The sequence below is a fragment of the Oncorhynchus mykiss genome, chromosome 9 (genome assembly GCF_057628025.1).
Source record: "Oncorhynchus mykiss isolate SJ-2025 chromosome 9, ASM5762802v1, whole genome shotgun sequence".
NCBI lineage: Eukaryota > Metazoa > Chordata > Actinopteri > Salmoniformes > Salmonidae > Oncorhynchus > Oncorhynchus mykiss.
Genome location: NC_143030.1, coordinates 73,692,675 through 73,705,756, shown reverse-complemented (window position 1 = coordinate 73,705,756; position 13,082 = coordinate 73,692,675). Strand labels below are relative to the sequence as shown.

General features: G+C 45.0%; 1 protein-coding gene across 1 annotated transcript; it reads right to left on the bottom strand.

Annotated features, from left to right (window-relative positions):
• Nucleotides 1–379: 379 nt before the first annotated feature.
• LOC110532749 (LHFPL tetraspan subfamily member 4 protein-like) lies at nucleotides 380–13,082 on the bottom strand. Its single transcript, XM_021616872.3, has 4 exons — nucleotides 11,978–13,082; nucleotides 2,028–2,267; nucleotides 1,263–1,279; nucleotides 380–976 (listed from the first exon to the last, which is right to left on the bottom strand). The coding sequence occupies exons 1-4, from the start codon at nucleotides 12,381–12,383 to the stop codon at nucleotides 917–919; spliced, it is 723 nt and encodes a 240-aa protein (XP_021472547.1). The 5' UTR covers nucleotides 12,384–13,082; the 3' UTR covers nucleotides 380–916.

Here is a 13,082-nt window from a genome sequence, read left to right as displayed (position 1 = left end):
TCAGATGAATAATTTATTTTGTCTACCCTGTTCATTTAGTCTACCCTGTTTCTGGTGAATCATGTATTTAGTCTACCCTGTTTCAGGTGAATCATGTATTTAGTCTACCCTGTTTCAGATTAATAATTTATTTTGTCTACCCTGTTCATTTAGTCTACCCTGTTTCAGGTGAATCATTTCTTTAGTCTACCCTGTTTCTTTAGTCTACACTGTTTCTCTATTCTACCCTGTTTCAGATGAATCATTTCTTTAGCCTACCCTGTTTCAGATGAATCATTTCAGAAAATATTCTCTACTTTTAATTGCTTGACAGTAAATACCTTTTAAAAAGACTCCAAACGCTTCAGTTTTATGGGGTCTATTAAATGTTTACAAAATATTTGTTTTGTTCTGCTTTATTCTAATTTTCGTACTCAAATCATTTTGCAAAGGGTAGAAATACACTGAACAAAATTTCCATTGAAGGGTTATATAGTTTGCTGCTCATTGTACAGTTCCAAATATATACATTGCCTTGTATGTACAGTATCTAAATTCCCAGAGGTCTATTTCTGTAAAGCTGCAAAGTATAGTTCCATTTGGACACATTTTTTTACAAATATAGTCTTTTTTTTATAGTAGTGTTAATGAACTTTACAACATAATACTATGTAAAATATAGTTTCTCCCAGTTTTATATTACAGAATGCTGTACATGTGGTCTGCGCATGGAGCCAGGTTGGATATTAGCCTGATGACTGGATGAGAGGGAGTAGAGGAGAGGGGGGTCATCCAAGGCAAGGATCCCCTCAGAGGGGGGTCATCCAAGGCAAGGATCCCCTCAGAGGGGGGTCACCCAAGGCAGCGGTCCTCTAAGAGGGGGGTCATCCAAGGCAGGAATCCTCTAAGAGGGGGGTCATCCAAGGCAAGGAGCTCCTCAGTGGAACCTCTGGACTGCAACATACCTTGGGTCGCGTCTTCTGTCCCGGACCTCAATCTAAAGGCAAGAAAAAAGTATCCCAGCAGTACATCATGTAAGGATATTGAAATAATACACATTATATATAAACCTTTTACAATAAACAACAAGATAGTGCTTGGAGCTTATTCTGACAAACATATATTGTACAAGATGGGAGTAACGGGGCTAACACACTTATCCATAGAGACAAACACTGCCAAGGATACCTCAACAACACTACACAACAGCCCTGCACAACAACCACAGACCACGGTGCACAAAGTCATGACACTGTTAACTGTTTACTTACAAAGTCACTTACCTTGGACACAGCGAAATCTGCAAGAACAAAGTCAAATATTATTGTACGCAGGATGTAATTAATTGTACAGAACTCAAAATATTACACATGGTATAATCTCTATCAGTGAGTTAGTGCAAGGTTAATCAGATGAGCGGTGGGAGAGACACGGCAGAGTAGGCTATATCCCACTGGAATCTGGTGAGTAACCATGGAAACCACTACAGAGAGTATGGTACAAAGAAATCCTATTTTCCAACCAAATGATGTAATCCTCTGATCTGACAGTTGACAACATCATGAGGGGTCTATTACATTTCTGTAAGAATGAGTTAGAAGACTTCTAACAATGTTCTGACGTCAGTCTCTTCAAAAGTCCCCCTTGAATCAGTCAATATGGACAGACCAGTCTGATGCAATCCTGTGCAAACAGTGAGAACAGACTTTGGGTGGACATTCCTACCCTCTTTCATGCAGTTCCATGGTGAGTGCAATAGGCTACACTAACTGAATTACAATACCAGATCCTATTTTATCATTACGACAATATGTCAACTACGAGGGCCGGTTGTGCAATCTATCTCTTGTCTATATAGAGGAAAGCACATCTGACTTTGGAAATCAACGTCCATTTAGTGTTGATTAATTATAGATGGGTTTTGGTGATTGCTTGTGTGTGTCTGAAATGACACCATCTTCCTGAGTGCACTACTTTGGACCAGAACCCAATGTATAGAGAAAAGAGAGCCATTTCACACATAGACTTGGTCTAAAACCATCCTTCACCTTTATTGTTGTCAGCCTTGAGTTCCTCCAGGAACATGTCGTTCTGTCTGTTCCCCAAAACGAAGGCCAGGAAGGACAGGATCAGGGCGTCCAGGATGCCCATAATAGCCAGGATATAAGCCCAGCGGACAGAGCAGTTACCCAGCGTATACTTCCCCGTCTCCTCCCCACACAGGTCCCGCACCACTTCCGCATCCCAGCCGTTCGGAAAGATTATACAGCCCAACACCAGGCATACAGCTGGGGGAGACGAGAGAGAGAGAGAGAGAGAGAGAGAGAGAGAGAGAGAGAGAGAGAGAGAGAGAGAGAGAGAGAATGTAGGAAGCTGTAGTCTATGGAAAACAAAGATGCATGATTCAAATGAAGGTAAGTTCAACTTTATTCTATAATTTAAATCAAAAGGCCAGTCACAGCAAGTACAAATACAGTGTAGGCAATGGGTGTTGGATAACAAAATGCAACTGTAATTGCAATGATGTTTTATAACAGACATGGTGGAGACATAGTGGAGACATGGTGGAGGTGGAGACATGGTGGAGACATGGTGGAGACATGGTGGAGACATAGTGGAGACATGGTGGAGACATAGTGGAGACATGTTGGAGACATAGTGGAGACATGGTGGAGGTGGAGACATGGTGGAGACATGGTGGAGACATGGTGGAGACATAGTGGAGACATGGTGGAGACATAGTGGAGACATGGTGGAGACATAGTGGAGACATGGTGGAGGTGGAGACATGGTGGAGACATGGTGGAGACATGGTGGAGACATAGTGGAGACATGGTGGAGACATGGTGGAGACATAGTGGAGACATGGTGGAGACATGGTGGAGACATGGTGGAGACATAGTGGGGACATGGTGGAGACATAGTGGAAACATAGTGGGGACATGGTGGAGGTGGAAACATGGTGGAAACATGGTGGAGACATGGTGGAGACATAGTGGAGACATGGTGGAGACATGGTGGAGACATAGTGGAGACATGGTGGAGACATAGTGGGGACATAGTGGGGACATGGTGGAGACATGGTGGAGACATAGTGGAAACATGGTGGAGACATAGTGGAAACATGGTGGAGACATAGTGGGGACATGGTGGAGGTGGAAACATGGTGGAGACATGGTGGAGACATAGTGGGTACATAGTGGGGACATGGTGGAGACATGGTGGAGACATAGTGGAGACATGGTGGAGACATGGTGGAGACATAGTGGAGACATGGTGGAGACATGGTGGAGACATACTGGAGACATAGTGGAGACATGGTGGGGACATGGTGGAGACATAGTGGGGACATGGTGGAGGTGGAGACATAGTGGAGACATGGTGGAGACATGGTGGAGACATGGTGGAGACATAGTGGGGACATGGTGGAGGTGGAGACATGGTGGAGACATAGTGGAAACATGGTGGAGACATGGTGGAGACATGGTGGAGGTGGAGACATGGTGGAGACATGGTGGAGGTGGAGACATGGAGGAGGCATAGTGGAGACATGGTGGAGACATGGTGGAGGTGGAGACATGGTGGAGACATGGTGGAGGCATGGTGGAGGTGGAGACATGGTGGAGATATGGGGGAGCCATGGTGGAGACATGGTGGAGACATGGTGGAGGTGGAGACATGGTGGAGATATGGGGGAGACATGGTGGAGACATGGTGGAGACATGGTGGCGGTGGAGACATAGTGGAGACATGGTGGAGACATGGTGGAGACATAGTGGAGACATGATGGAGATATGGTGGAGACAGTGGAGACATGGTGGAGGTGGAGACATGGTGGAGACATAGTGGAGACATGGTGGAGACATAGTGGAGACATGGTGGAGACATAGTGGGGACATGATGGAGGTGGAGACATGGTGGAAACATGATGGAGACATGGTGGAGACATGGTGGAGACATAGTGGAGACATGGTGGAGACATAGTGGAGACATGGTGGAGACATAGTGGAGACATGGTGGAGACATAGTGGGGACATGGTGGAGCTGGAGACATGGTGGAGACATGGTGGAGACATGGTGGAGACATAGTGTAGACATGGTGGAGACATGGTGGAGACATGGTGGGGGCATGGTGGAGGTGGAGACATGGTGGAGACATAGTGGGGACATGGTGGAGACATAGTGGGGACATGGTAGAGGTGGAGACATAGTGGAGACATGGTGGAGACATGGTGGAGACATGGTGGATGCATGGTGGAGGTGGAGACATGGTGGGACATGGTGGAGACATTGTGGAGACATGGTGGAGACATAGTGGGGACATGGTGGAAACATAACCATCCACATCGCTCCTGCCAAATGCCAAGCCCACTAACATTTCTTCTCCACCATGATTCTGCATTTGCCTCCTTCCCTGACGACTTCTAAAATGCGAACACATTCTGACCATTCTGATTGGTCCCAGAAACCGATGACGTTATCAGCTTCAAAACTCTGATTGGTTAGATTTGTTAGAGACAATCCAATCGCTGATTAATTTGTGTTGTACAACGCCTGTAATTTTGATGTCACGCAAACGACTTCTAAGAAAACAGATTTAGACTGAATGTATGTCATGACCATATACCATCGATAGAGCAGCGGATTCAGGATAAATTCAGGATGAGTCGTCAGAAAAGAAGACATAAGCCTTGACATTATGAAGTCATGAGTCACTATTCCTTGAGTGAGAGAGTAAGTAAGATCCCTGTTCCTGGCTCTCAGGGAGTTGGTGGGGTGGAACAGGATATTTTCTGCTGATGTTCCTACTGCTTCTTATCTTTCAGCTCTGGGCCTCTGAGTCCCCACCTCTCTCTCATTCTCCTGTCCCCCAGTTCCTGAATCGCCTGGCCCTGCCTTGCTGCTGCTGCTGCTTCCACTGCTGAGCTAACTCCAATCTCTCTGCTGATGTCATAGTAGTGAGCCTGTAAGACAGCCTCTTATATGCACAATACTGCTGAGCAGAGCCAAACACTGGGCCTCCCATCATTACCAAACACTGGGCCTCCCATCATTACCAAACACACAGCCTCCCATATGCACAATACTGCTGAGCAGAGTCAAACACTGGGCCTCCAATCATTACCAAACACTAGGTCTCCCATCATTACCAAACACTGGGCCTCCCATATGCACAATACTGCTGAGCAGAGACAAACATTACCAAACACACGGCCTACCGTCATTACCAAACACTGGGCCTCCCGTCATTACCAAACACATGGCCTTCCGTCATTACCAAACACACGGCCTCCCGTCATTACCAAACTCTGGGCTTCCCATATGCACAATACTGCTGAGCAGAGACAAACATTACCAAACACACGCCCTCCCGTCATTACCAAACACACGCCCTCCCGTCATTACCAAACACACAGCCTCCCGTCATTACCAAACACACGGCCTCCCGTCATTACCAAACACACGCCCTCCCGTCATTACCAAACACACGCCCTCCCGTCATTACCAAACACACGCCCTCCCGTCATTACCAAACACACGGCCTCTCGTCATTACCAAACACACGCCCTCCCGTCATTACCAAACACACGCCCTCACGTCATTACCAAACACACGGCCTCCCGTCATTACCAAACACACACCCTCCCGTCATTACCAAACACACGCCCTCCCGTCATTAGCTCCAGAGTGGCGCAGTAGTCTAAGATAATGCATTTCAGTGCAAGAGGCGTCACTGCAGTACCTGGTTTGAATCAAGGCTGCATCACATCTGAATGTGATTGGGAGTCCCATAGGGTGGTGCACAATTGGCCCAGCGTCGTCTGGGTTTGACCGGGGTAGGCCGTCATTGTGAATAAGAATTTGTTCTTAACTGACTTGCCTGGTTAAATAAAATGACCAAACAGCTGATCCATCAATGGAAAATTCTGGTTGATAAAGATGGCATTATGCAACCGCAGACAAATGCACAGCAAGACAGACAGACAGAGAGATGAAAAGACACGACTGAAACTCTACAATAATAACTTTGATAAATGTAGACAAGCCTGTACTAAATTTTGACTATAATAGATATTCTAATTTACACCCCCTCCCCTCTCCCGGTGTGCATTCTCAAGGGCTCTTCTTTTCCCAACATGTTTGGATAACAGTAATTTGCTGCCTGTAGAGAGGATGCCTTTGAGGTGAAACAATACCCTTTTTCTCTGATGCTGTTGTGTTACTAGGACTTGGTGTGTTTCTAGGGCTTGGTGTGTTTCTAGGGCTTGGTGTGTTTCTGGGGCTTGGTGTGTTTCTGGGGCTTGGTGTGTTTCTGGGACTTGGTGTGTTTCTGGGGCTTGGTGTGTTTCTAGGGCTTGGTGTGTTTCTGGGACTTGGTGTGTTTCTAGGGCTTGGTGTGTTTCTGGGGCTTGGTGTGTTTCTGGGGCTTGGTGTGTTTCTGGGACTTGGTGTGTTTCTGGGGCTTGGTGTGTTTCTAGGGCTTGGTGTGTTTCTGGGACTTGGTGTGTTTCTGGGGCTTGGTGTGTTTCTGGGGCTTGGGGTGTTTCTAGGGCTTGGTGTGTTTCTGGGGCTTGGTGTGTTTCTGGGACTTGGTGTGTTTCTGGGACTTGGTGTGTTTCTGGGGCTTGGTGTGTTTCTGGGACTTGGTGTGTTTCTGGGGCTTGGTGTGTTTCTGGGGCTTGGTGTGTTTCTGGGGCTTGGGGTGTTTCTAGGGCTTGGTGTGTTTCTGGGGCTTGGTGTGTTTCTGGGGCTTGGTGTGTTTTTGGGGCATGGTGTGTTTTTGGGGCTCTGTTCTATAGGAATTGTCTTTCTCCTCCTCGGTCAGCCCTGTAAAGCTTCTCCTGAGGTTTGGTTCAGTAGTGAGTAACACTTAGCAGTGTGTACTAGATCCCTCCCTAGCCTCGCCAGGCTGGCTCCCTGGCCTCACAAGTCTCCCTGGCCTCCCCAGCCCCCACCGGCCACTCTGGCCTCCCCAGCCACTCTGGCCTCCCTAGCTCCCCCAGCCTTCATGGCCTACGTGGTCTCCCCTGGTCTCCCCAGCCTCCCTGGGAAATGTTGAGTGATTTGAATATTAAGTAAATGAGCTACAGTTGTGACTTAAATCAGCTTGAAAATCAATGGCAAGACTTTAAAATGGCTTGTATAATTTAAGAATAATGTGCAAGTATTGAACAATCCAGGTGTGCAAAGCTCTTAAGAGACTTACCCAGAAAGATTCACAACTGTAATCACTGCCAAAGGTGATTCTAACAGGTAATGAATGACTCAGGGGTGAGATATGAGATATTTCTGTATTTCATTTTCAATAAAAATGCAGACATTTCTAAAAACATGTTTTCACTTTGTCATTATGGGGTATTGTGTGTAGAGGAGTATGAATAATTTCTAAATGCATTGTAAGTTGCTCTGGATAAGAGCATCTGCAAAATGACTCAAATTTAAATGTAATCCCCCGGCATAAACTCTCCTCTTTATTTCTATGTAAACTAACTCTTACAACACCTCCCTTTGCAACGTTATGGAAAACACTTTCACCTGCATGCACTTATACAGAGCAAACCTTCCATAACAAAACCATCAGCTAAAGAGAGATGAACCTGGAGAAGAGTCCCCTAAGCAAGCTGGTGCTGGGGCTCTGTTTACAAACACAAAACAGACCGCCGTAGGCAGACTTGGCTCTCAACAGAAGACAGGTTATGTGCACACTGCCCACAAAATGCGGTGGAAAATGAGCTGCACTTCCTAACCTCCTGCCAAATGTATGACCATATTAGAAACACATACAGTATTTCCTCAGATTACACAGACCCACAAAGAATTAGAAAACAAATCCAATTTTGAGAAACTCCTATACCTATTGGGTGAAATACCTTCACAGCAGCAAGACTGGTGACCTGTCGCCACAAGAAAAGAGCAAGCAGTATTTATTTTCCCTTTTGCACTTTAACTACTTACGGATAATATGATATTTGAAATGTATTTATTATTTTGGAACTTCTGTGAGTGTAATGCTTACTTTTAATTGTTTTATTCTTTATTTCACTTTGTTTATTATCTACTTCACTTGCTTTGCCAATGTAAACATGTGTCCCATGCTAATAGAGCCCTTAAATGGAAATTGAAAGAGAGCAAGAGAGAGGGAAAGAAAAAGAGATAGATGGGGAGAGCGAGAACGAGAGGAACAGGGGGAACGGGAGATACACATGGGCTATGTTGCTAATGCAGTGGTACAGCGCCATTCTCAAACACACACCCCTTGGGAGCCTACAGCTCTTGTCCATGAAGGGTCCACTGGTGAAGGGAATCCCATTGTACAACAAGCTCTGTTGGTTCAGAGCTTCTCCTCTCATTCAGGGTATGTGAAAGCTGATGCACATTTAGTTTCATTCTATTCCATTCTCCATTGTGTCGTTGGACTTGTTTTCTATCTGATTAGAGGTCAACCCAAACATGAAACAATTTTCACAGCTCTGCTACCTTCGCCTTAAAGTTTGATCTTCCTCTGTCTATTGTCAGGCCTTGTGTGATCAATAAAATACTACAATATACACATCCTGTAGAAACTGCTGCTTCCTTTTCTCTTCTCTCTCTGAAGGCCATGATATATTGGCAACTTTGAGATGAAATATTGCTGAGTAATGTTGCCAGCAATGGTCAATAGTGTGCAACTGCAGCCCACAATTCGTGGCATTCCTGCATGTGGGCATTCCTGCATCTTCAGGAACACAACCCCCTAAAGCATCCCATTGGTTTCTTCACGAACAATCCCTCCTCGAGAATCCCATTGGTTCCTGCATGAACGACCCCTCGAGCACCCCGTTGGTTCCTATATGAACGCTAGTTAGCGCCTCCGCAAGCTAGCACAAGCTAGCACACGGTGTCGACCACCGCCTTCCATCTGTTGTGTCCCGGAAAACTCCTCAGGACTAGATGGCTAAGCTAGCACACAGTGTGCTTTACTCCCACCCTATCCCTTGTATAAGTCTACCAATAATCACTATGTGTGATCCTGATTTAGCCCACGGCAGTAAAATGTTATTTACTGCCGAAAATATCCGTGGTGGTGCGCATGCTAATCTATTAGCATGCTAGCCACAACCTATGCTAAGCCAATGGGACAAACAGGCTAATTCGCTAGCTAGCTAGCCATGATTTACAATTAGTTTTAGATTGTTTTTGTATGTTTAACTAGCTGGCTAGCTTGACGAATACCATTTATACTTCCTAGATTAGATTTGTGATGTAAAACGTTTTCTAAATCTAGTTATCTTTATGTCTGCGTTGCCATTGACTTGACTGGCAGTAGGTTGAGTGGATGCCCAGGGCAGCGGCAACACCTCTTTGTTGCTTGTTTGCTAGCTGATACATTTCAGTACCGATGTGTCAGTCAACTGGCAACAACAAGCTATAGTAGATTAGTAAATAAATAGGGAAATTGATATGTGCTTCTTCATATGAAATCTATTATTCATGTCCATGTGCACATTGCTCATCATTGCTACAGTGTCTCACCCCACTCCGTTGCCAGCAATATTGCTCATCAATATTACCTCAATGAATTGCCAGTGTATCATGGCCTTAGATGTCAGTTTCAGGACCTTGTTCAGTGCCAGAAACAGTAGTAAAACCCTGAAGTAACTGAACAGGCATATGGTATGCTGCTACATGAATAGCTAGTAGTACACCGAGCAGAGTTGAATTTTTTAGAGAAACAGGGTCAGGAAATCAGTGGAGGGATGAGTTGATGGAGGGAGATGGGGAATAGAGTTGGAAACCACCGGCCCATAGAAATCAGGCTATCCTTTTGTAATTATGTACTGTAGTGGAAATATTACTTCTACTACACAATTTTTTACTACACTTTCATGGCCCTATGATTTTGTCTGTTTCTATTTCTGTCCGTATGCTCTCCATCCCTCTCTCGATGTGTTTGGAATGAAATGTGTGATTTCTCCTGCTGCCGTTTAACACAGTTGCAGGGCACCCGTGAAAAGACTTAAGGGAGCAGTCGCCGGCTCTGCTGCTCGGAGAGCGAGAGAGTGGAGCAGGACAGACAGTGCAGAGATCATGTCATATCAACTCACTGAGAAAGAGAGAAAGAAAAGCTGAGTCATTATGTTCTGTCTTGTCATCTAACTTCTCTGTCCACGATGTAGCTGCAAAGGGAGAATGGGAGAACAGTACAGTTTATGGTTTTGTATATATAACATTGACCTCTCCTGACTAAAGAGGAGAACCATGGGGTATGATGGTAGTCTCAATGGGCACTGGGAGGAGAACCATGGGGTATGATGGTAGTCCCATGGGCACTGGGAGAAGCAGGTGGTCCTCTTATTCCTCTGCCCAGCTCTAGCCCGCTGTTGGCACCACACACTGCCACGGCCCAGGATACAGCAGCTTATTAAACTAGCATCTCCTCAGTAGTGAGAGAGCATTAGGCCCACAACCAACATTATCAGGCCTCCTATAAGCAACACTATAAGGGCTCTCATAGCCAACACCATCAGGCCTATCATAGCGAACACCATCAGGCCTCTCATAGCCAACACCGTCAGGTCTCTCATAGCAAACACTATCAAGCCTCTCATAGCCAACAGTATCAGGCCTCTCACCTGTACACAAGGCAGCCTCATCACAAGGCTATACCCTGTACCGAAATAGAGTTGATCCATCAGAAAATGGGAATGGGAAAGGGACTCAATCGCAAACACAGAGATGGTCAGATAAATAGACCCAGGTGTGTGCACTTGCTTTGTGAATACCAGCATTGATATCTTCATGCATGTTTCTTTTCATAAGAGTGCATACAGTGAGTGTTCCGGCATCCTAAGAGAAAAGAGTATGTCATGGAAACTGTTTCTCCATCTTGCTGATTGATCGTTCTTCCAACCTGTGAAACTGACTCTGCAGATCAGAAAGGAGAGTGGGCAGATAAAGAAAACAACAATAGAAAGTGAATAAACTGCTGATATTTCTCTTCTCTCAGTTTGCTGACTGTTGTGTTAATCTTACTCCCACACGTTGGTGTATATCATCACACTGATCAAGTTATACCTGCCCTGGAAGCTCCTAGATGTATAGATCTGAGTGGGAGTGAGTGAATTTAGTTCCATATAGACACACCCAATTTCATATCCCGGAAAATGATAACTCTCATTTAGTTTTTTTCCTTCTATTTATGAGAAGGGCAGCTCTCTGTGGTTAGGTTCTGGTTGAAGGAATACATCTACCCCAACACAAGGAGGCTTTTTGTTGTGTGTTGCCTGTTTTTAAGATCGATTTGTTGAGCAAATGAATGCTTCATCTGCAATCTCATGAGCTCAATGTGGGTGATTGTAGCAGCCTATAGGAATTCTGTCTTCCTCCCACAGCTCCATGACTCATGACTTAGAGACAATGGTACCGCAGACGGATTCTACATGATGAGACACAACTTCCACTGCCAGTAAGCCAGCTGAGCCTGGAATCTGTGTAGAAATGTGAAGTAACATTTTTTTTTTTTGTGGCGAGGTGAATCTAATCTGCCTCTAGATCCAACCCAACATCCTTAGCAATAGTAACAGTACAAGCAGTATGTTTTGACAAGGTTGTTTGCATGTAACATGTAATCAGTGTTGGAGATCCATGTGTTTTCAGTCATCTGTGGACATACCAGTGAAAATCATACCCCCAAATATAATTTAAAAACACATTAACACATTGTAATCTCATCAACCCAAATCCCCCACAATCCAATAGGTCACCTGGAGATTTGGCACTAGAACACTACTAACTGATTGAATTGATGAATGAATCAAACATAGCCTACATCCTATCTGCAGATACAGAAAATCCTCTTTAGAATGCAACGAGAATGTCATAAATATCCAATTGCAGGGGCAGTTTATCATCAGGCAATGATATTTCCTTAAATTAAATCAGTGCCTGCATGAATGTCTGTGATTAAATGCGCTGGAACAAGATTGTGTAACTGAATTTCCATTGGTTTTATACATACCACATAGGAGCTGCATCCAGGCACAGGTCTTGTAGACGCTGGCGGTGTTGCAGAAGAAGAAGAGCGCCATACAGGCGATGCAGCCCAGAATCAGAATCATGGACATCAGTACAAAGAACGAGGCCGCTTTGAAGGCACCGGAGGGGATGGAGCTGAACTCAGTAAAGCTGCCCGTGCAGTCGAGCTCTCGGTTGGGCGGTCCACTCCCAACGCACTGGTGAAACAAACCGAAGTAACCCACCTGCGGCGTGCTCACGCTGTCCCCGATCCAGTAAGGCTGAATGAAGACAACCACGTTGATGATGGCAAAGCATATGGTGAATATCGCCCAGAGTACTCCGATGGCACGGGAGTTCCGCATGTAGTTGTCATGGTAAATCTTGGCGGCTTCTTGTGAAGGCAACATGTTTTCCACTATAGGTTTCTTTAGTTTATTTCAGTGACTCACTCACAGTTTTTGCTCGTCTCTGGTTGTTTCCACGAGTTCCCAAAGGTGTGCTTGTCATTTGGTAGCAATGTAGCTTTTCAGAAGAAATCAATTTCAAAGACTTTGATTTTTATTATTATTATTGTTGTTATTATTATTAACTAGCCTTTATTTTAATTTACCAAAACATTGTACATTCAACCTGCGAACCTACATGGTTACACATTGTTGAAATGAGACTTGAATAGATATACTGTTAATTCATCATTTATAATGCCTAACATTTCCTTTTTGGAAAAAACAAGTAGAGTCCAAAATGCAATATTTCACAGTAAAACGGTCAATGGTTTTGTAATCTACTCAACCAATGCTACCTTCAAAATATGTCCTTTAGTATTCTAATTCAAGCCCACCAGAATTGATAAACCGTTGCCTAGTGCCAGTGGTGGATCCCCCGTTTACGTGTAGCATTTGCTGCATCTGTGGAGGGCTTCTTGAGCTAGGTGAGCTAGGCTACTGGAGATATCGGCGCACAGCCCTTTAAAAACAGAATTTAGATTCAATTTACAGAAAATGTAAATGTCAAATATGAAGAGTCCGAGCTCGCGAAACCAACCTCTTCCGCCGCCACTCCATTATTGTGATTTCCCCTGTTTGTCCTGCGCCCTTCCCCCGTCT